This window comes from Saccostrea cucullata, unplaced genomic scaffold (assembly GCF_032062105.1).
Source record: "Saccostrea cucullata isolate Sc308-1 unplaced genomic scaffold, CSIRO_AGI_Scuc_v1 ctg109, whole genome shotgun sequence".
Taxonomy (NCBI): Eukaryota; Metazoa; Mollusca; class Bivalvia; order Ostreida; family Ostreidae; genus Saccostrea; species Saccostrea cuccullata.
In genome coordinates this window covers 167,827-193,105 of record NW_026931028.1, presented here as the reverse complement: position 1 = coordinate 193,105, position 25,279 = coordinate 167,827, and the positions used below count along the sequence as shown (strand labels likewise).

At 31.1% G+C, this 25,279-nt stretch overlaps 1 protein-coding gene across 2 annotated transcripts; it reads right to left on the bottom strand.

Annotated features, from left to right (window-relative positions):
• Nucleotides 1-657: 657 nt before the first annotated feature.
• Nucleotides 658-24,715, bottom strand: LOC134231074 (G-protein coupled receptor 83-like). Of its 2 annotated transcripts, XM_062712973.1 has the most exons (3): nt 24,417-24,715; nt 13,417-13,500; nt 658-2,378 (listed from the first exon to the last, which is right to left on the bottom strand). In XM_062712973.1, exon 3 carries the CDS (start codon nt 1,972-1,974, stop codon nt 694-696), a length of 1,281 nt encoding a protein of 426 aa, XP_062568957.1. In that variant the 5' UTR covers nt 1,975-2,378; nt 13,417-13,500; nt 24,417-24,715; the 3' UTR covers nt 658-693. The 2 variants fall into 2 exon arrangements, with proteins under 2 accessions (XP_062568957.1, XP_062568958.1); XM_062712974.1 differs by lacking the exon at nt 13,417-13,500.
• Between the last annotated feature and the right edge of the window lie 564 nt (nt 24,716-25,279).

The window sequence follows — 25,279 nt, the reverse complement described above, 5'->3', positions numbered from 1 at the left end:
AATTATATACATTGTATGATTGATAAAATTTATAACTTCCTTTTAACTCTTTTATAATAAGGGGAATATTGTTTCTTTCAATTTGTTTTAAACTAAACACAGAAAGAAAGTTTGCAATTTTGGTATCTATTTTTTAACATCTTTTGATCATTTATTTATTACAACCAGAGTCGTGTGAATTAAGAGAAAGAAAGAGAGAGAGAGAGAGAGAGAGAGAGACAGCTTTACAGGACGTACATGCTTACAGAAACACAAAAATACTTAAAACAAATAAACCAGACTTATGGACGCCTGACAATGTTCAATCAGAAATTTAATGGATCAAAAAGCTTTTGTGAGGCAAAAATGACAATAAAACTTATATTTGTTGAATTATTTTTTCATGGACATTAAAAAATGAATTGAAAAAAGGTTTTATTCACGTACTTTATATTAGGATATGTCATTAAAATTTAAATTGCCAGAAAATTGCTTATTTTAATGGACAGGAAAAAATAAAGTCTAAAAATGAAATGAAATTCAGTATTTTCTTTGAAAAAAACGACCTTTTTTAAGGTGTGTAAATGCAATGCTTGATAAAAAAGATGAACCAAAATCTGTAATTTATGAAAACATTTTATAACATGTTTATAACATTTATACAATAAAATATGTGGAGCAAGAACATTTAGCAATAGCTATAAATTGATAATGTTAAAGATAGGTTTCGTTGTATTTCACCTTTGATTTAAATGATATCTTGTATGAGAATTTCTTCGTCAACATTCGTTCAGCACGCTGGCCGTCTGATGAGGACGTGGAATTCACAGTACAATATCGGACATTCTGTCGTGATGTAACATTCTGTAGGTAAACGTCGAAGTAATCTTGTTCGAATTGGTTTCTTGGAGGTCCCCCACAACATATGGGTCTAAGCTGGGAGCGGAAGGTTGGATTCATCCAGCAATACAATACGGAATTGATGCACGTACTGCTGATAGCTATCCAGTGACAGATAAAGAACACAGTGCTACTATAGTAAAACACCGTCGTGTCCGGATGGAAATCAGTCAGAATGTGGTATAAATTAAGTGGCATCCAGCATATAGCAAAAACCACCACAACGGCAATTAGCAATTTAATACTCCGTCGCTTTGCATTGATTTGAATGACTCGTTGCACTTCCGTGACAACTCCAAGGTGTGTCCGAATCCAAAGTTTATGTACCACACGGCAGTACGCCAGACCAATTATAATGAGTGGAAAAATGTATTGTAAATTGATAGTAAATACCGTGACATATTGCTCCCATGTTCCACTAGGATGAGGATAACTGGCTTTACAGCGTTGTATGCGAGTAAACACAATATCAACGTATCCTACCTCAGTAAATATTCCGTACGGTATGGCTAGTATAAACGAAAGTGTCCATATCAGGACCATGACAGCCATGCATTCTTTCTTGGTAATTCTTGGATGGAGGGGATAGAGAAGGACACGATGTCTATCTAACGCTATAGCTGTTAGGGTAAAGGAATACACGTAAACAGAGGCCATTAAAGAATAGTTCAGCAAATGACACAGCGGTCTCCCCAAAGTCCATTCGTCCATGATGTGTCTAGCAATATTCAGAGGCACATTTAGAAGTACCAAAATCAAATCAGATACAGCCATATTCAGCATGAACATATTGGTGACAGTGTGCATTTTCTTATTTCGAATGATGACACAGCAGACAAATATATTCGACATAAAAGACGCAAAAACTAAAATACCAAAGGAAATGAATAGGAAAATATGTGAGGAATGTCCATCGGTGAAGGAATAAAGACCCGGTCCATTCCCTCGTGAGGATTCGTTGAACAGCAAAATTAAAGTCGCGTTATCTGTTTCACTTAAAAATCTGTCCAACTCGTCCATCACAGGAAGAGTCATCTTCGACACCTCTCGCTTCAATTCCTCGAACTCTTCAAAAAATATCTGCGAATCTGTCATTAGGTGTAGATAGCGATCCTTCGATCTCTTGGGTGGAAGTAAAGTGAAGAAAGGAATCAAGATCGCAATCTGATCCGATCTGCATAATTTTCAAAGTATATATGCAAGATGGTATATATTAAAAAGGTTATGAAACATCATCGATCTAAACACAAAAAACTGTCATGGTGACTGTTTTGAAAGGACATTTACTGCTTACTTTCTCCAGTATAATTACACACTTTCCTTTTTGGGACAAAAAAATACAGAAGATAATGATCCAATGGTAATGAGGTAAACTTCAATGTCATTTCCGACTGCGGTCCATATTTACTCCCACAATTGCAGATCGATCATTTAAAACTATCAGGGATTTTCCTTTTTTGCACTTTGCAAGAAATAACTGATGCTTTTGACGACTTTGTCTACAAATAAAAAAAAGATTATTAATCAAAACCGTGAAAAAAACAATGTTCCCAAAAGTTGATAAACAAAATCCCAATCAATAAAGCAAAACGTAAAGGGCATTTGCTGAATCGTTTTTCCAAATACTTGAGTTTTTTTCCAAACAATGCCCTGATTCTAATATAAAATAAAGAAAATGAGATACTTCTAAACCAAATAAAATATGCCGGTCAAAGAAACTTACGACTGGTCCACATGACTGTGATGAACAAAACATACATAAAAACAATAAAGTAATATATATTAATTTTACAATAACTCATATCAAGTTGATTTGGGTAAAGCTGCGCCAAATACGACCGTCTTCTCAAATTAAATCGAAGAATACCTTAGGGCGACATTTTTTTTTCCTTTCAGTGGAGTGCTTCATATTTTGAATCGATCCGTTACAGGATTGGCAGGTAAAAGGACATTTTTTTTCCGTTGAAGATTAAAAGAAGTGTATAGTACTATAGTTTAATATAGCAATAGTTTTTGAAATATGAATTTTCTAATTTTATTTTAGAAACAATTGTTTGCTTAACGTTGCAATAAATAATAAGAAATTGCTAAGGAATTTGAAGGTTGCTGTTCTAAATAAAGATTCAGTATATATTGGTTGTTTGCAAATTTCTTTTAATTAGCAAGGTCCTGCAAAATGAATTTCTAAATTATTTTATTAAGAAACCATGTTTTCGAAATGGTCAAAATATAGATACAAAGTTTTATCCTAAAATGCACAGAAAGCACTCTTTTGAAAATTGCTCAGAAACCTTTTTTTTTTTATCAAATGTATTATCTCTGTGGTGGTTTGGCTTAAAAACGCCAGCCTTCCTGGCACAAATATAGATTCTCTAGCATATAAAACAACAAAGATTTTATTGGATATTTATTTAAAGTTGACTAAACAAATTGATTTCTTATGTTTAAACGTCATTTTGTAAGGTTTAAATAAAATTTAAGTATTTTCGTTCAGAAATTTTATTGGATCGATAAATATCTTGTAGATGCATGATGCGAGGGAGCATTTCCATCTTGATAACGGTAAGTTAACCTTCGACGATCAACGACATGTAAAATAGAAAAATGAAGATGCGAGCACTACGATTGAATCTCTTTTGCATGTTGCTAATAAAATATTCTTTAAGAGAGGGAGAGATATCGAAGAGAGCACATGGTATCATCATATGCAAAATTAAAGCACCAATGACCTACGCTCACCCGTGTAAACAAAAAACTATTTTTACATCTCTATGATCAAGAAGAAACAAAAAATTACCGTTGTATCGAGGCGTTAAACTGGCGACCACTCGATCTTTTAACACATAAAGTGAATCCTTTTCACTCAGGCTTAGCATTTCACACATTTTAACTATATAGAATGGATAATGGCTTCTAACAGACGGTACGTAAGGAAAATGAAAACTGACTTGAGTAGACAAAATGATGAAAACATGCTTTTGAAAATTTAGCTGGCTTCGTCTATAATATAACGAACGAATGAAGGTACAAAATATTTCTTCAAAAATTTCAATAATATATAAATATAAAGGAACAAATCATAAAGTTAATGCAATTTCACTACATGAATGTTGCAACGCTTACGAATAATGAATTAAAATAAAATAAATACTAGTATAAAGTTGATTAAGTTTGAATTTTCTCTCACGCAAAACTTTCAAAACAAAATCTGCGAACTGTTCTATTTTTTGTACAAATGGAAAGAAAAAAATTCTAACCACGCTAGCAATATTTTTATTAAGATAATATAACAAGGTCTTAAACCAATTACAAAATAAATAGCAGTAGATTACATTAAATTGTTTTCCATCATTCTTCATTTGAAATTTCTTAGACTGGCGTTTAAGCGCGTTGTTTTCTAGCAATTGCAAACAACTACATCCCAGGGACTCTTTAGAACCTTCATTTTTTCCGTTGGGAAAGCAAAGGACGATTATTCATTCAAATTAAACCATGAAAATAACCTTTTTTTATATTTGATAAATTTGATATTCGTTGTTTTAACTTTAGCCCTATGGATGGACCTTAACTTAAAACATCTCCCTCATTAATAAATGATGAGTACATCTATTGATTAAATATATTTAGCGAAGAAAAAGAAATATATTTAAAAAATTCCTCTGCAATGATTTTAGAAGACTTTCCTCAATCAAATATATCCTCCCCCCTGAAACTATGTTCTAACTTATCAATCAACAGAAATACTTTACATTTTCACAGCTAAATCAATATATCAAATGATATCCTTCCCATTTCTTTCAGGCTATTTTTCATCGCTATTTGATATTATGTTTTGCCCGTATCTGTGCTTTTGAAAAGTAACTTATGAGGTTGCTGTCAACTTTGGAAACGTTTTTTGACGTGATTGAAAATTTACAGCTGTCTGTTTCAACTGCGGAGAGAAATCGATGTTTTACAGCTTGAGTTTGATGAGGGCCGATGTAAGAACTTCCGCATTTAAATGTGCCCCTGTTTTGACACTTGCGGATAAATAAATTTCTACGTGTTAAGCCCACAGAAGCTTAATATAACAAACCGAAGTATCAAAGAGAACTCAGGCTTCAAATGATACTCGAATCAAAAGATAATTATCAATATAAAAATTATTTTCTACCAATGTAAATAATGTTTTTTTTTCTTTTGGTTGTTATTGTATCTGAAGCTCGTTGAAGTTATTGCTTACTACTCGCTATATGAATAATTTCATAACCATGTTTATAAATCCTTTTTTTCAAAACCATGCCCCGATCCTAACGCTGGATCAATTTTGATGGAATTAGATGTTTTCCATGAGAATAATGATGACTGTGTCTTGTTTTATGTCCCAATCGAGAACTATTCATTCATTTAGAGATATGCCTTCATATATTAAACGACTTCAAATCTAGATCTTTACACGTCAGTCATGTTAAATAATCAAAATGAAATCTAAAAAAAAAAAGAATTTTAAATAAATTTTCTTTTAAATAGCAGGGATGTAATAAATCGTTCTTATATGCAAGGGCGTACACTATAGATTCAAATTTCCTCAAAACTTAAAGGAATTGGATAAGGCCACAAATGAAGATTACACATAAATTTTATTTTTAAGATTAATTTTTTTGAAAAGTCTTTTTTCAAGAACACATAGAACATGTCAAATTAAATTTGTGGGAGAGCATTCTCTGTCTTGCTTCAAAGCTTTTTCTTAAAATCTATCACAATACAACAATAGAAATATAAAAAAATTAAATGGAAAACTGTTAAAGGGCCACATTTATTTTTTTGACATTTGAAACGAATTAACATTCACAGGTGGGTTTTCAATATCTATTTTTTTTATTTCATCGACTAGAGATATATAGCCAACAAAAATCTTATAATATTATAAACCGAGGTCCCGCGTCGCAATAAATGCTGATACGAAATAGATCTCTCCCTGCAAAATGGCCCTAAGTGCCGAGTATAGGGAAAAATTTGCATCTCTCCAACGACAATTAAGTGTTGGCGTCTCCATATGAGTGAGAAAAATTCTCGAGATGGACGTTAAACAATATACAATCAATCAATCAATCTATTTTTCCATCCCAAATATATGTACATGTTAATATTTATACGATACATATAACTATATGTATTGATACGTTCTCTCAATAAATTATACGTGAAAGAAGAAAACATTTGCAGTGACCTTCAACTCAACATTTAGATATATTGACGACGTATTGTAAATCAAAATTGATTATTTCCATTTGCAGTTTTATTTTTGTATATTAATACGAAGCAGAATTTGTTCAAAATCTTATACGTGAAAAGAAGAAACTATTTGTTGTGACCTTCACTCAACATTTAGATATATCGACGACATATTGTTAGTCAAAATTGATTATTTCTATTTGCAGATTTATTTTTGTATTCATATGAAGCAAAATTTGTCCAAAATATATCTTATATGTGAAAAGAAAACACTTGCTGTGGCCTTCAACTCAACATTTAGATATATTGAAGACTGATTGTCAATTAACAATGGTTATTTCCATTCTTATATCGATAAGATATATCCCAGTGAGCTTGAAATTTATAAAAGATACACAGAGTTTGACACATCTGTTTCATGTTTAGATAATTTATTTGAGAAAGATGGTAATGGTAATATAACAACCTCGCTTTATAATAAACATGATAACCTTAAATTCTCAACTTTCCTTACTGCAGCAATATACCTTCATCACTTGCATATGGGGTTTATATTTTTCAGTTGATTCCATACGCAAGCGCATGCTCTGGGTAAGAACAATATATAAATTAGTTATTGGTGAAGAATTTGATGAAACAAGAATCAGATATCTCGTTTAAAGTTATAATTTCTTGTCGATACAATAACCATGTCAGCAAGTTCAATTTATCATTAAGTCAACTTATGACTCACCTTTTAATACTTATTGTTGATTATAAGCCATTATTTACAAACAGAATTAGCCACGGATTTTTTCCCGTTATTTCCCGATAATGACAAGGATAAAATTGCGGATGTGACCAGTCGGCAGTGGTTGCTCACTAATCCATGGCACCTGATACCATCTCTGATGTTTTAGAGGTCCGTGATTGTTCTGCTCCAAATTTGTATTGTTTAAGTGATTTTTGAGCTTGAATAATGTTAGTTATCTCCATATTTCATTTATTTGTTATACATGAAGCTAACGTAGCCTTAGCGTAAGAAATTACTCATACATGTTTTATAAGCAAACAAATGAAGTGGGTATTCTAACATTTTGATGTTTTAGCCAGTCAGTAAACCCTATCGCAGGTGGCTTATACATCTTAGTGCACACATTGATTCACAAAGAAAATACTTTTGCACCCCTTACGTAAACATATCTGAATCATTAGGAGTGTTTGGAGTGGCAAAAATATGAGTATCTTGGCATTATAAGAATGCATAATGACATCGAATGTGTTTCTTGCATTTTGCACATAAATATACCAATATTTCATAAATCACTTTTTTGTTTTTTAGATAATCAAACCAAAACAAAACGTTTTCTTTTCTAATGAATGTTAGATCTAAAACTGAGATAACTGACTCAGTACATATGTCAAAAAGAGTTAAAAATAGACCTTTCTTCAATAAAATTGACTAAACTCTCTAAAATGATAATGAAAATAAATTATTTTTCATACTATTTTCTCATTTTTATAGTTTAATACGTTCAGTCAAGAGTTAACATAATGAGTTGTTACTCTGCTATAGGAGAGCAAGAAACGGTCATCAATCATGTATAAAAAAACATCTATCAATCACAATCTCGTTTGATATCTGAGTGATTTTAACATGGACGAGTTTATTGCCTTAGTTTGCGATAATTTATCGCAGATTGTGTACAAAACATGTGTTTTTCTTTATAAAAATTCAATTAATTGGATATGTCATGCCTGTATTCATAAAGATATCACACAAAACTGAAGGGCAACAAATTTTATATGTATAAAAAATGGTAATATGTTTATTTTAGCCATTGACGGCCTTTTTGATCATGTTAATGCCAACCATTCAATCTGTATTTTTGAAAATCTTCCAAGAATATTCAATGCTGCTTCTTTTCTCCAATTCCATATCGCCTGTAGTTGTACTATAACACTAAAACAATTCTAGATATTTCTCCAAATCACGCCATACAGAGCGGATTTCTTGGATTATTTTTATCACTATAAGGGAGTTACCTATGGGGCACAGTGTCAATTTCTATGTCTAAGATGACAGGAGGAAAACTTGCAAATGAAATTCCTTGTTTTATATAATCATAAAATGCGGATTTATATAATACAATATTTACGTATTTATTGAACAATCATTAAAACGTCTTTGCGAATGTTGACAGTTTTGCTACTTAACTTGATTCATTATCAAATGATACTATATTTATTGGCATTTTTTTTGAAAGAATCATCACAATAGAATAATTTATATAAAATGTTAACGGCACGACCATTGGGGCGAATAGAGATGTATCATTAAATATTCAATAGCCTGCCTATTCTCTTCTTAACATAGGATGCGTCCCTTAAAATCACCAAGACATCAAAATATTTATACATGTACAAGACCTCACATGACGTCGTATATTGCATTCTTCCAAAGTAAATATATAATTTTCAATACTCAAAATACATGTACTTAAAATCAAAGTTAGTCTACTTTTTTTTAAAAATTGTGATTTTGCAAGAAATTGTTTTGGCGCCATATGCAATATATTGGAGTATAATGGCTACTGGGATTTAAAAATGGGAGAAAATCGTTTGGATCAATGTGGAAAGTCCGAGTTTTCTCTTCGCGCACCTAGTGTTATTTTAAGGGACATGGACACAGTTTCAAATTTTTTTTAAAACCCAATTTTAATGTTTACATTTCCTTATTCAAATGATCAGGAAAAAATTGAACATCATTTGTTGATTTACAAAGGAGATACAGAACTTAAAATTCAAGGCTCGTGCCTTGTTTTCGTTCACATATAGAAAATATCATATTTATATCAATACAAGATTCAGTAAATCACTAGAATTTAGAATTAAATTATCTCTTGAAAAAATCTGCATATTAGTATATTTAACCTACATGTATGTGAACAAAAACGTGACACAGGCCCTTTTTTCATAACAAAGATCTTGATCTCTAAATTTGATTTGTGTCTCGACAACTGAGATTCAAATTTTTGATAATCATTAATTTAAAAATATCTTAGTTAAGTATTTGTAAGAACAAAAAATGGAAAAATGAATTAGAAAATTTTCATCTTAAACTGTGTCAATATTGTCCCCTTTAAGAACTCCCAGTGACGAGAAGTGCGAAGCGCCTCTCGAGAGCTGGCATCGCCAATAGCTATAGCTTTTTTAATACACATCTACAGATGATTCTCCTCTTCATACTTCTAACTGGATGGGACACAGTCAAAACTTTGACGTCACTTATGTAATTACTTACGTAATTATGTAAATTGCATTTCCATAACGCAGTCTTAATAGGCTTAGTGCAATCTTTTACTTTTCATGAAAGGCATTGTCGATGCAGTAACCTTTTGTTTTTAAGCTTTCTGTTAAACAGAAATATTCACGATATCTCCAAGTTAGTTATATTCGCCATTATCTCATGGAAAGCATGTATCAAAAGAACTTTTCGAAGGTTTCATATAAAACAATCTTGACGATTTTACAAATCATTTCAATTCTTCTCTATTCTCACGGGTTAGTCTATTGACTTTAGTTTTATGTTCAGGATGTTAAATCAAGCTCAGGTGTACCGTCAGGGTACCTTCCACGAGAAACCTGTATACAGCTTACACTTGTAATTTAGATCCGCCTCTTCAAATCTCAACTGTACGAGACATTGTCTAGATTGTGGTGTCAAATGACGTTATATGTTAGTTGCATTTCCTTAACAAAGTTTGAAAGGCCAAGTGCATATTTTTTTTTTATATAAAAACATTTTAGAGAAGTGTATTTTAAATTGTATCTTTCAATATACCTGCACTTACTGAACGATAGCTGGGACCAGTTATACCGGGTATTCATCATTATAGCTGGAAAGCTGGTATCGAAAGAATTCTGGTAAGGTTTCAGATATAAGAAAAATTGACGGATATTCTGTTTTTATTTCAAAGAAGAGGGTTCACTTATGACCTTTTTGGCCATCAGAATTTCTGAAAAACTGAAACTGCTTAATTATATTTAACAATGCATTAAATATCACTTAGACCTATGGTGATTGCATGTCTATAAAAAAAATACGTAATTTTCTGGCTAGTCAATGTATTATGACGTCACGAAATGCGTCAATTTCCTCATAGGCTGAAAAAGTCAAAAACAAAAACAAATTAATTTTTTAAAGCTATTTTTTAAAATATTTAATACAGAGCTCAACCTCTGATATAAAATAAGCAACCAGTAAATGATTTTTAAATTGCATGTTTTATTTTTTTAAATCAGAGTGTGCGCTTATATTATTTTACTTCTCTGATTTAAAGTACTCAAATATACCTGTTTACATTAAAATTCAAGAACATTGCAATTCCATAAAGCCTGTGTTCCAAAACATGGAGTGTGAGGAGAAAAATTTTAATAGGAAATGAAAGTACTTAGTCTCTACTTTACTTTAATGTTTAAAATAGAACATAGAATGCTAGTCAATTAATTGGTATATCTACAGGGCTGTTTTATGCATAAAGTGAACAAACTCTTTAGTCTGCTCTTACAAGTTAGTCCTTTAAGTTCGAGGGACGCTCGCTTTTAACCTTATATTCCTTGCAAGAAAGTTTCCTCTTTTGTTGAAAGAACTAAATGCGGTATATTGCATATCTTTGCCCCCACACAAGTCAAATTTTGAAAATTTCTTGAAATGTGCTGAATTTTATAAATTGTATGAGAAATATAAATTAACAGATCATATAGATTCAAAGTAGTTTACTGACAATTTTTGTTCTTATGACGTCACAAACTAGTTCGATTTTATATCATTTTTAAGAAAGAAGACAAAAAGGACAAAATTTCAACAATTTTAGCTTTATAATTTATAGAGCACAAGTTTGCTCAGGAACAATATTTACATATTTAATTGATATTATCATTCTACACATAATATCAAAATATTGAGCCTGATCAGATCTGCGCTCGGTGACTTGTACTCAAAATATCGACGTAAAATATGCATTTTTCTGCACAAATCATGGAAATTTTAAATTTGCGTCATTTTTGTGACGTCATTTCAAACATATGACGTCACTGCTAATGAAAATATTCAGTGTTTTGAAGTCAGTATATATTCCCCTGTTTAAGAACATAATTAAATATTTCTCCGTCAAAGTTTGATTTTGTGAAGCAAATATTGGTTATTACCGAATAAAGTTCTTTACCTCTGTCTTCATTTTAAGTTTTTAGTATTCTTCAATCATCAGAAGGAGCATACAATATCTGTTTATTTATAAGAAACAGAAAGAAAGCCCAGAAAGCTCATTCGAGATTCAAGTTTCGAAATACGAGATTCAAAATTTTAGATTCGAAATTCGAGTTTCGAGATTCAAGATCCAGATTAACCAATCAAAAGGCTCATTCGAGTCATTCGAAAATTCGATTCGAAATTCGAGTTTCGAGATTCAAAATCCAGATTAACCAATCAAATGCGGGTTCAACATTGATTACTCCCCTTTATTATGTTTAATCTATCAATAAATCGTTTAATATATTTATAACAAATGAGTCATTTGAATAAATTACAATGCAAGAAAGAGTGTTATATATATTAGAAAGAAAGTTAAATAATCATTTGATTTTTGATCAGCAAGATATACTTCAATTTATATTATGACTTCTTAAATATTAAATAGAATACATAATCAGGAATATATATATTTTTGCATTGTCTACTATATATAAAGGATTGTTGACATAATAATAAAGTTATAAATAGTGACTAAAGATTAACAAAATCCTTGTAGCCTTGATAAATAAAAACCGAGTATATTTTAGTCTTTGACCATAACGCTATGGTCAGAGACTAAAATATAAAACCATAACGCTATAGTTCTACAGCTAATTTAGACTAATCTACTGTTTGATATCAGATAAAATGAATGCTGCATTTATTCTAATTTATATTTGCAATCTGTATTGTATATATAATTGTTAATTAGTTCAAGAAATCAAAGCCTTAGATGAACATAAGTAATTGAAAACTTTATTTTAATGTATTCCCTCTATTAGGAAAACGAGCGCGGTTTTTATTTATCAAGGCTACATTGCCTTTCAAAGTTTTAAAGTAACATTTTCAGTGTCGGGAAAAATTGGCAGGTGTTGCCGGTAGGGGTGGGGATTTTGTTAATCTTTAGACACTATTTATAACTGTATTATTATGTCAGCAACCCTTTATATACAGTAGACAATGCAAAAATATATATATTCCTGATATATGTATTCTATTTAATATTTAAGAAGTCATAATATAAATTGTAGTATATCTTGCTGATCAAAAATCAAATGATTATTTAACTTTCCTTCTAATATATATAACACTCTTTCTTGTATTGTAATTTAATCAAATGATTCATTTGTTATAAATATATTAAACGATTTATTGATAGATAAAACATAATAAAGGGAAGTAATCAATGTTGAACCCGTATTTGATTAGTTAATCTGGATATTGAATCTCGAAACTCGAATTTCGCATCTCGTATTTCAAACTATCTCGAATGAGCCTTTTGATAGTTAATCTTCTTGAATCTCGAAACTCGAATTTCGAATCTCGAATTTTGAATCTCGTATTTCGAAACTTGAATCTCGAATGAGCCTTCTGGGCTTTCGTAAAGAAACCTTAAGTTTTCAGTGTCAAAAATGTGGGTGTACGTACCAGTTAACCAGTAGTTTGCTCAGAGCCAATTATTCACCAACTTAAACAGTTAGTATTAGACGTCGAAAACCAACCCCGTTACAGATCACTACCAAGTGGGCTATATTACCATATTACAGACCAACAGTTAATGACCAGAATGAATGCTAAGTGCCGCTAACGTGGCTTTGGAGCAAATTATTTATGACAAGCAATTTACAATTTCTTCTCTTTTAATCGCCCATTTATGGAGCAGAAGCATTATTCAAGTTAGACCACGAGCACATCATGCTTTTTACGTGTAAAGAATTAAAGTACGTGTAGAACTTAAGATTGTGTCCGACGATATTATAAATTGTCTTTGCTCTTCGGTCAAAGCTTAAATCCTTTTTCTAGTCTGAGGAGCCAAAATGACCGTTTAAAGAGCCCAAGAGTCTGAAAGCTCTTAAAGTGGAGATTTTAATTGGTTTGGTTATTTGGACCTTAGCATTCTGTTTATAAGACACTTTTTGTTGTACTAGGAATTATAATAATCTCTCTTTCTCTCACGATAAATGAAATATTAATAATATACAGCTGTACGGATGGACGGTGAACTCAATATTATACAACCAAATTATACTTAAGAATAAGATTCCTTTTACCTTTGAGGCAATTGAACCTGAAATCCGAGTCCTCTTCCTTTGATTGCTTTGTTATTTCATTGGTAGGGCCCCATCCCCAAACACCTGCTCAATGTATTGGAGCTAATTATGACTTGGAAGAATGAATGCTTCGTTGCAATATTGCTAATGCATGCATCTCAAGTTTCTGCAGCATTTCTCAGAGCCCCTTAAAATACTTCCAATCTCGACCATAGGAGTGAAAAATAATCATCAGTACGTTCTAAAATATTCGATAAGCTTTAGTACAGTGTACATATTTCATCAATATACATAGTAAATTTCAAACAGATATATCCATGAATAAGCGAATTATGAGATTTCATGCAATGTGGAGCATCGCCTTACGGTGCACGGATGTCTAAAGCAGCGTCCCGTTTCCTGTTTGCTAAAATAAGTTGCATTTAGAATTAGAAATTTCATTGACGCAAATCCTTGAATTTCCCTTTATGACTCCATAAAAAGTCGAAGAACCAATCTCGAACACACATGGGACATTCTGAAGATTTCTTAGTAAGTCTTGGACAATATTCTCACAATCATTCAACTAATATATAGGCAATCTTGTATCGACTATTTACAGTGACAGCGTCTTACGCTATTACCAAAGTTGTTTGTCCATATGTTTTGTTCTATCCGTTGAACCGATCAAAAAGATTTCGCTACGAAATCTCCCATTTCACTTTTATACTAAAGATCTGGTGAAATTTTTATAAAAAAATTTCTTCTGTATCCATTTAAGGTTATCCGATCCTCAGGTTCTGAAAATCACGCACTGAGTAATTGAAAACTCTCACAAAAATGTCTCTAAATCCTCAAAGTAAAATGTATTTACCCACTGTGTTTCTTTAAACTTCATCTTTAAATTTAATCATATTATATAGGGAAAATTAGTAATTCTCAAATAATTTTTCAGGAAATGCGATTAGAACTACCTACTGCATATTTTCTAATTGATAATTGATCAAGAAATGCATTTTAAATAAAAATAAGGTATCCAGGCTTTTAATTGCATGATTTTTATACTGATATTTCTCCTTCTTACTTCCATCGTTTCATAATGCATTGTGTATGAGGTGGTTCCTTTCAAAGAAAACACCGTAAATTATTTCTCATTTCAAATCATGCTTATAAACATTGTTAACTAAGGCTAAATTAAAAGAACTATGATTTTTTATAAATATGCAAGTTTTACTTACTTTTATGAGGTACAGATGTCAACTTTTTTAATACCATTTGCTAAAACTTTAAAGAACATTGAATCATACGTAGAGGCATACAATGAAAATTGTTACATGAAAAAAATTCAATTTCAAGCTTTATTTTAAGACTTTTTGAATTAAATTATAAATTAAAGAGTTATCCTTCCTGGCTGAGGATCGGATATCCTTAAAGTCTCTAAGGCATCATTACTAGGGGCCTACATATAAATCAAAGTAAACTGATCTCCGGTGCGCCGTAACGCCATCAAATGTACCCATTTTTCGTGTTTTGTGTTTACCACTTTCACATTGCGAATGCTCGTGAAACTGCCAAAAATTAGGCAAATGCCATATAAATTTCCAAAAGAATACACAATAGATAGTGGATTAAAAATGGGATATACTTTTTTACCTTTTGTATTTGATACTTTTATTTTGAAATAATACTTGTGCATTTTTTAATGAAACCCTGGTTTTTTTTATCGTGCGCCGTAGGGGCCGTACGCTGTGCACATTCAAGCATAATGATATCTTTGTTTTGATCTATATTTTATATAAAAAAAATAATATGTACTTTATATGTTGAATTAACATTTGCTGAAAATTTAAGTTTAGTGTACCCATTATTTTTCGAGAAAAACGCTTTGTCCACGATTTTAATATGAAAAGTGGATACTGATATTAAGAATGATTTTTAGGTCAAGCGACAAAAATATTACAAAAAACAAAAAAATCTTTTTGTTTTGGCCCTTGGCCCTAACTGAAATTTAATTTTTTACTCTGTAGATTTCAATTCTTGAAGCTTCAAAAATGAAAAAAGGCTAAGGTAACGAACATTGATCGATCTAAAAAAAAATTCTATAAACGATACACATCTGTAAATGATACGGACCTTCGATTTTCAGAGGCGGGGTCAGATGCCTAGGAAGAGTAAGATCCCCTTTGATCAGTCAAACTTGCCATGAGCCCTATGAATTGTCGGGTAGATGGAAAATTTCATGGTCAAAGTCAGTATTTAATCTAAGGTCTAAAAATTATCTCGATTAAAAAAAAATGATCGTACTCGGAGCATGCTCTTAAGTATCGAATAAGTTTAAAGATGTTAACACCATATACAGGTGATAGTGGGATATTACTACATAAACCAGGAGAGTTGGAGAGAGAAAAGTTTTCTTGTTAGCCAAACAGTTAAGCTGCTAGATGGTCCTTATCCTCTATAGTCAATAAAACATCCAAATATAAAACTTAATTGCAGACTCTAAGGTGTCTTTAGCTTTAAAAGTTCACTTGGATCTAATGACAAATGAATAAAACTATTCATAATTGAAAATACATCGTAGATATATCAAAATGACTAAATCAAGTGTTTTCATTTTCTCGTGTTGTAGCTCTGAAAAACTCTACTTCATAGGTATAAAAACAGATCAGGTAATTATTGCTCATCGGGATTCTCCAACAATTCGTTGGGAGACCTGGGGTCCAAAAACTACATCAGTGTTGTCAATGAAGAACCCAAGCATCCTTCTCATTTAACCTCAGAGTAATTTGTATAGAATCAGAATGTTTTGTACGAAAGCCCAGAAGGCTCATTCGAGATTCAAGTTTCGAAATACGAGATTCAAAATTCGAGATTCGAAATTAAGCTGTTAGATAGATCCAGATTAACCAATCAAAAGGCTCATTCGATATTCGAGGTAAAACATTCAAATTCGATAAAAACCAATCAAATGCGGGTTCAACATTTGATTACTCCCCTTTATTATGTTTTATCTATCAATAAATCGTTTAATATATTTATAACAAATGAGTCATTTGATTAAATTACAATGCAAGAAAAAGTGTTATATATATTAGAAGGAAAGTTAAATACTCATTGGATTTTTGATCAACAAGATATACTTCAATTTATATTATGAAAATATTAAATAGAATACATATATCAGGAATATATATATATATTTTCGCATTGTCTACGTTATATAAAGGGTTGTTGACATAATAATAAAGTTATAAATAGTGACTAAAGATTAACAAAATCCCCACCCCTGCCCGCCACACCTGCCACTTTTTCCCGACACTGAAAATGTTACTTTAAAAACTCTAAAAAAGCAATGTAGCCTTGATAAATAAAATCCGAGTATATTTTAATCTTTGACCATAACGCTATGGTCAGAGACATAAAGATAAAACCATAACGCTATAGTTCTGCAGCTAATTTAGACTAATCTACTGTTTGATATCAGATAAAATGAATGCTGCATTTATTCTAATTCATATTTGCAATCTGTATTGTATATATAATTGTTAATTAATTCAAGAAATCAAAGCCTTAGATGAAGATAAGTAACTGAAAACTTTATCTTTATGTACTGAGTATTCCCTCTAATAGGAAATATTTATCAAGGCTACATTGCCTTTCAAGTTTTTAAAGTAACATTTTCAGTGTCAAAAAGTGTTATGATATTTTGTTAAAAATACTTTTATATCTTTATTATTATGTCAAAAATCCTTTATGTAAAGTAGACAATACAAAAATATATATATTCCTGATATATGTATTGTTAATTTAAGACTAATATAAATTGAAATATTAAAAAATCAATTCTTTAACTTTCCTCTCTATTATATATAACACTCTTTTTTTAAAATAAGTAAAGTTATAAATATATTTTTATTGATAGATAAAACATAATAGGGGAGAATCAAATGTTGAACCATTTGATATCTGGATTTTGACATGGATTATTTCGGGTATTTCGAACCTCGGAGAAACTGAGCCTTTTGATTGGTTAATGCGATTTTAAACTCGAATTTCGATCTTCGTATTTCGAAACTTGAATCTCGAATGAGCCTTCTGGGCTTTCGTAGTTTTGGGTTTTTTTTTTACAAAATAATTTTACGATGTCAAGCATCGTCAAGCAACAAGCAGTTGTTATGATATAAAAAAATAGTTTTTGATTTATTTTGAGAAAAATTAGTATTAAGTGTGGAAAAATCGTACGTTTTGTTGTTAATGACTTTTGAAAATTAAAACAATTCTTAAAGTTCTCTTGAATATTTTTTTAAATAAGTAAAGATTGTTTTTTTTTTAGAAAAATAGTTTGATCCTGCATTATATCTCTACATGGATTATGGGTACGGAGGATAAACTGACCTTGGTTGAATGGAATGCTGAGAGCAAAAAAAAAAAAAAAAAAAGAATTTTATCCAAAATTCGCGGATTAATTTCAGTTCTCCCCGTAATGTCGATGCTAAACAAATCCATTCTTTTAAAATGTACATTCATATACTGGTTGTTTAAAACAATTTGTTTGAAATGATTTAATAAATGATCATTTACATATCGATAGGACAAAAACTTCAATTGTTTCATTATTTATTAATTCAATTTTTTATTTCTTTTTATATGTTTAAATATTAATTCAATTTTTTTTATTTCTTTAAGTCTTTTTTGTTTAATTTAAGAAAAGATTTGTAACCCACCTTTACATTCACTTAAAGTTTGATAGAAACTTTTGGAACAATACTCTGAATCAAAGTCAGCAAGGAACTACTCTTCTTGAACTTTCAAAGACCAATGTAAATAAAACTCTGAGCCAGTAAGTTTGTAGTTTGCCAGTCTTAATATTATTGGCGCAAGCCATCTCTACAGATCAAAAGGTATTTTTCAGACAAAGTCATTTTAATTTGAAACATAAGGGCTAAAAATACATATGATTAATTGACATATATTTATCTTATTTTTTAACCATACAAAAGTAGTTTCTTTTTATTATTAGATAGCAATTACAGCCAAAAAAATATCAGACTTATAATTGCATGTGGCACTTCCAGAAAAGAAGCACAATTAGTCAGAGAAAAGAAACATCAAAGAACAATTACAAAAGGTATTGTCCGTAAAACATGTTTCCTTTGATCATATTTATAAGTAATATTGCATACATGTTTTCAAACATACAAATGATAGAGTGCCAACTAAGCTTTTCTGTCGATGGTAAATAAGCCAACAAAAGAGAAGAAAAAATAATGCCGATGAGTTTGTCCGGTGTCGTGGTTTCTCAACACACGCCTGCCTACGATGTCTGGACATAAAGTTTAAAATGTTATTAGGAATTCTTTAGATGCAACATACCTTATTTTGTCCGAGCATTTTGTGGGAAATTCCAAGGGCAGCCTTAAAGAATTTTTTTAAAAAGAAATTACGATCAGAAATGTGTTTTAGTTAAGTTTAACATGACAAATGTTACAATAGAAACAAATAAAAAAAGTGATTTTTGTGCAATATTTTTCTCGACATGGCTCAGTTAATTACACAAGGCTAAGAAGATAAACAAAAGTTCGTTTTTTCACATCTTGGTTTTTACTGATTAAGAGTGTTTAAGGTCAAATAACAAAAATAACTGATAAATTTCCAAATCGACATCTCCATCGCCAGCTGACATGTATTTCCGTGGTAATATCCCATTGTAGCCTGTATTATGGTGTTTATGTGTCCAAATCTATTATGTACGCAAGACCATACTCTGAGTGCCATCAGCTTTGAAATTAGACAGGATACTAAAGAACGATTAGTTCCTGTTATAGGATTTTCAACAGTAAGCACACTGAAAATTCTTTGGTCGAAATAATTACCTTGTTATCAAATGCATTAATAATTTCAGAATCTTTCTAACATAAACAAATTTACATTTAATTTATGAAACTCATTACTTTTACAAATATGGAATGAAATATATGGAGACAACGAACAACATTTTAAATCGAGGCCCCGTGTCGCAGTAGGTGTTGGCACGAAAAAGATACCTCCCTGCTCAATGGTACTGAGAGCCGAGTATAGAACAAATTTGCAGCTTTCCACCGGCAAATTGTGGCGTCTCTATATGAGTGAAAAATTCAGGAAAGGGACGTTAAACAATATACAATCAATCAATTACTGTAGACGAAACTGCTGATATTTTTGTTTCATCAACTCTTTGCCAGTAACTTACTTCGTTTTAGAAATTGTTCACGTAGAGCATGCCCAAGCATGTCTAATCAACTGATAGTTATAAACTCCGTATGCAGGTGATGAAGGTATATTGCAGTACAAGTAAGGAAAGTTGACCATTAAAAAATTTAAGTCATCACGTTTATCATAAATCTTAGTTAATAGATTACATTAACGTCCTTTTAGTGAAATATCTAAATATGAAACCAATGTGTCAGACACTCTGTGGTATCTTTTATTTCAAGCTCATCGGGATATATCGTATCGACATAACAATGGAAATAACCGTTGTTAACTGACAATACGTCGTCAATATACCTAAATGTCGAGTTGAAGGCCACAAGAAATGGTTTCTTCATTTTAAGTGTAAGATTTTGGACAAATTCTGCTTCGTATGAATACAAAAATAGGTCTCGGAGCACAACTGGTACCCATGGGAATTCAAATATATTGTTAACAGACCTGTTCTCCAAACTATATATGCGAAAGACAACTTTCTAGAAATTGTTGTTAATTTTTGTTAATTTATGTACTGATGGCATGATTTCTAAACACAAAAGAATGTGGAAATCAATTTTCAAATCATAAAAATGACAAGAAGATTTTTCTCAGGAAAATCCATTTCTATTGGCTTATTAAGTCTATACCATGACCCAGAAATTGTGTCAAAGCGTTTCCCTGGAATTGTAGAAATGCCCCGAAGTGTTGATCTGGTTCTGGAACTCTATATATCATGGATCTTGTCCTTTTTTTCTTATTTACATTAATCCTTGGATTCAGAATCTGATTTAGCAGTTGATCTTGGCTTATTTTATTATTTTGATGTCTTTAAACTTCTAGACATTTATTTGTGACCTTTTGACTTTTAGGAACCATATTCAACTTTAAGTTTTTAGTAGATAAAGTAACCTTCAAGGATATTTCATGGAGCAAATTTATAACACGATATTTATTGGAATTTCAGTAATGCAATCAATCTGTGATAATAAGACTTAAATGAATCGACACGATTTATAGGTCCCTTAAAAGCATTAGCTAACAGACATACAGTGGTTAAATTGCACCTTGTCACGAACTAAGAGAGATCGAGGGATAAAGAGAAAGATAAGATTTTATTCATAAACTACAGCCCGATGTAGATAATGTTTATATATATGTAATTTATCTATATTCGATTTTAAAAAGAAACAAATGATAAGGACATTTATATAACAAATACAATTTGTGAAAGCTTTGATGGCTTATTGATAATTAAGAATTCGGTTTCGAAATCCTTAATCATTGACGGAAAGTCTTAACATGATCAAGAACAAAATCATACGGTTTTCCGTCGGCAACAGCAGTTCTTGTATGTCAATCAAAACTGCCCATTTTTTACTCGTCTTGCCTTAAAGATTTACAATGAATAAATGTTCTTTCCTATAGTATAATAGACAAAATATCCAGTAAGTTGTATATTCGGCACATTTTGCTTGATTCTGAAATGTGATCAGTTAAGTATGGAGAAGAATAGTGATTAGAATTAGAACTCACTGACGTTATTGGTATGAACTTCTGAAATTGTATCTGAGCTTTTGAATTATGGATAAGAAAAAACCTTTTTTCATTTTTTTTCTTAACAGATAACACCTCTAAAATTTAGTATCTATAAGTAACCTCCCACATTATTAATTTTTTGGAGCTTTTATATTTTTTAATTATATTTCTAAACAAATACATACTGAATTTGCTGCTTACATAAAATAGGTTTGTTCGAATCCGTCATTTTGAAAATCAAAAAAGTCCTCTCCATTTTCTATAGTTATTTACATTTTGGTTTTTCCTGTATTAAAAGCTGTATTTAGAATATACGTAAATAGATAACAACCATTAAACCCTCATCGTTACACTTTGTGGTTGTAATATAAAATCATATGTAAAATAGATATAATGCGTTGATATTCAAAATCCGCTTCCATTAACTAAATTCTTTATATGATTACAAAACGTACAATCATTTAGATTAATTTGATCTTATTAAAAAAATGCCATTACTTGATGACTATTGGAACATAATAAGGGTTTCATGATGTTGTCATTTACAGTTGACATTATGGTTGTTTAATTACTTTTTACTATTTTTAAGTATTTTATACATGAAGAGCTGATTAGTGGCATGTACGATATAACATAAATAGATTTCATATCTTTAGTCTTTATAATCTTTGGTTAAATATTGAATTTGACCTCGGAATATTCCACCTGATCAGTTCATAAGACTCATGGCGGGTGTGACCAGTTGATTGCAGGAGATACTTACTCCTCCTTGACACCTAAACCCATCTCTGAACTTTCCAGGGGCCCCTTATTATGCTCTCTTTACAGCTCTGTATTGTTTAAAGATGTTCTTGAGATCGATTACTTTTCGTTATCTTCACCACGTCATCTTTTCAACAAACTCTGCTTGTGATTTTGTACATACATATATAGACCCAAGACATCGAAAATCATAGAAGGACCCTAAAGTCAGAGCACTATATATAAACGGTGCGTACTAAGCTAATGATCAATATGTAATCTAGAACCAACCAGGCATTTGTCCTCGTGAGAGATTATAGGAATTAGGCTGCAAGTTTTCGTCACTTTGTGGACTTAGTTCTATACTTGTCCAAATTATTGTCAATCAATTATGCCTTGGACGAGGCCCATTAACATTTTGTAAAATTATTGGAAGACAGTCGACGTCTCTGTGTCATATTTTTTTTAATTCAAGTATTGAATTATGAAAAAAAAATTTATTGTGAATTCGGAAATTTTTTAGTGTACTTTATTCTGGAATGTGCGAAGATTTGTCTTCAGTATAATAAATGGGGTGTTAGAAACCACCTAGAGATTGGCATCTTTGAAAAACGTCTGATAAAGTCTAGAACATTTAGAATATGTCTATGATAATCTTCTATGCATTGTTTATTTGATAGATATACTTATACTTTTACTTAGTATAAAGTTGCTTTGATTTTGTGGCATTTGAAAAATCCGAATAAAACACAAGGAAAAAATTAAAAGTATACGATAAAAAAACTGTGGAAAAGGAATTGAGTCAAATTTAGCTGTTAGGTTAAACAGTTTAAAGCAATATGAACTGAAAAATTTTGTTTTGCTCTTAAAATGTGAAAAATGTGTATGTAACTTAAACCTATGTGATCAATTAAACTAAAAATAAAGCAGAAGAAAGACTTCTATATACAATCCAATGTACAGTCTTGTATAAGAAATAATTATTGTACAAGACGACAATAATTTAATTTTGATTCAATCTTAGCTAATAATGCCCTGTTCACACGTGATAAATTAATGCGAAGTAAACTAATGTGAATCAAACTAATGCGAATTAAATTGCGTTCACACGACAGCTAATGCGAAGTAAACTAATGCGAATTAAAATTTTACTTCAACAGTCAGGCGTGTGGAAGGTTATTATGACGTCATTTGCAAATCACGTCACCTTATGCAGAAGCAGATGCATTTGACATAATGTCACAGTGTCTGGAGACATATTTTAGTGATTAAGACATTTTTTCTTAGTTTTTGACTCAAAAATAGCACAAGTACTTAAAGTTGACCACCGGCATGATGCATTTGAGTTAATTTTGCCATTACGCATGCCCCAAAATTTAATTCGAATTAGCTTCGCTTAGCGTTCACACGGAGCTAATGCGAAGTAATTTAATGCGCAGTAAACTAATGCGAAGTAAACTAATTCGCATTAAATTCTCCGTGTGAACGCTAAGCGAAGCTAATTCGCAGTAAACTTACGTTTAATTCGAATTAATCTCTCCGTGTGAACAGGGCATAAATACGTGTTGCGTCGCAAATATGGTTTATTAACGTTATTTTTTTTTTCTGTAATTGAAATACACATGTAGTTGAATACAATTTTAATTTGCATCAAACATTCCGACATCAAAGTTGCAGCTCATATTGCTTTAAAAGAATCCAGTATTTGGTCAATTTAAAGAAATTCTAATAAAAACCATGAATCTTGACGTTTACTTAAAAAACTAGTCAAGTCATGATTAGTTTAAGATTATATTAAATAAGAATGGAGAGGTAAATTCTGTAAATAAAGGTGAAGTGAAGAAATAATGTATAGATTTCATAAATTGTTGTTTTTCAAAGTCCACAAACCATGTGAATGCTTAACATTATTTCTTTTTAACAGCTCAAAAACCATTTTACCTTTCTGTCTTTGTGAGTTATTGTTTACGCTGTGAAACAGACAATTTTAAACATAAAAGCAAGTAGATATACACATTTATTTTACGTCGGTATTAAAGGCCTCGTTTGTATATAACTGAGATTCCAGAATTAAAATATAAATATTGAATTTCTCTATATCTACTTCAACTTATCTTTTCGTGATCTTAACAAGATCTCGGTATTTTTCGGTTTACATGTGCCACACACAAAGAGGTAACCGCTGGCTGGTAATGACTTTTCTTATCTAAGGTCAAAGCTCGTTCATATGCAATTCGTATATTTTAATTGAAAAGGTGTCATGAAATTATTCATCTTTTTCAAAAGAAATTTGGAAACAGGAATTACCTTCATACTCATATGCCCCTTCAAAAATAAAAATACGTTGATCCGTGCTACATCCAGTCTCTTACAATGAAGTTATTTTCTAAGTAAAAGTTTGCACAAATGTAAATCTCTCTTAAGACCCCCCCTTAGAATTAAACAACAGGACAAAAATACAAAAATGAAGATTAATTTAAACAATAAATAGAAAAAAAACTGGTTTGAAAACTTACCAAAAGCAGAATTGCATCACAAAAATTCTCTGTTCTTTACATCTGTTCTCTCAGATTCGAATCTTATATAACTTTTCTAAAGTTTCATGGAATTCAAAAAGACATCTCAATATACATTTCCATGACAACCTTTTATCTAATATATGTCATTCGTTATTCCAAGTCTGAAACAAGATGCGATAATGCAAACCTATATTCATTCTCCTCCGTAAGTTTTCTTCAATGCAAGTTGAAAAACACGAAAGCTTGTACAGGAGAAAGCTAGCGGTCAATAATATTCACTAGATAAGCTATAAATAATATCTCTCTGAACCCCAGTCAGAGAAAAACGAATAAGATGGATATCGCCGTCAGTATCACACCATCAGAACGAAGAAAAACTGATCGAATTGACCATGTTCTAATCACTTATCTAGTTTTGTTTAAGCCTAACTTGTATGACATTATCGTTTGTTTTCAGAGTAATAGCTTAAGTTATCATACGTCCTGGGGTGTATTTTATTTTTTTTAAAGCAAGGTAGTGCATAATCAATTATCTCCTAGACCCTCGCCAGACTTTAAGCATGAAGGAACAAAGACAAATAATTTGATTTCACACTTTCATGTTACGGTTAATTGGTAGTTGCTTTAAAAAAGATTGTATTATTTTTTTTAAAAAATATTTAAATATGTCTTTTCTATAGAACCACTTCTATAGAATTATGTTAGCATTGTAAGTCATACATAACATTGTACCGAAGTCATTTAATTGATGTAAATAAATTGCTTAATTCCAAAACATCAGAGGTGGGATCAGGTGCCATAAAGGAGTTAGCATCCCCTGCAGACCAGTCACACCCGCCGTGTGCTCCTCGTCATGATCG

Bases quoted from the DNA above. Each gene is read 5' to 3' on its own strand.
- LOC134231074 (XM_062712973.1), bottom strand. From the start codon at position 1,974: ATGACAGATTCGCAGATATTTTTTGAAGAGTTCGAGGAATTGAAGCGA.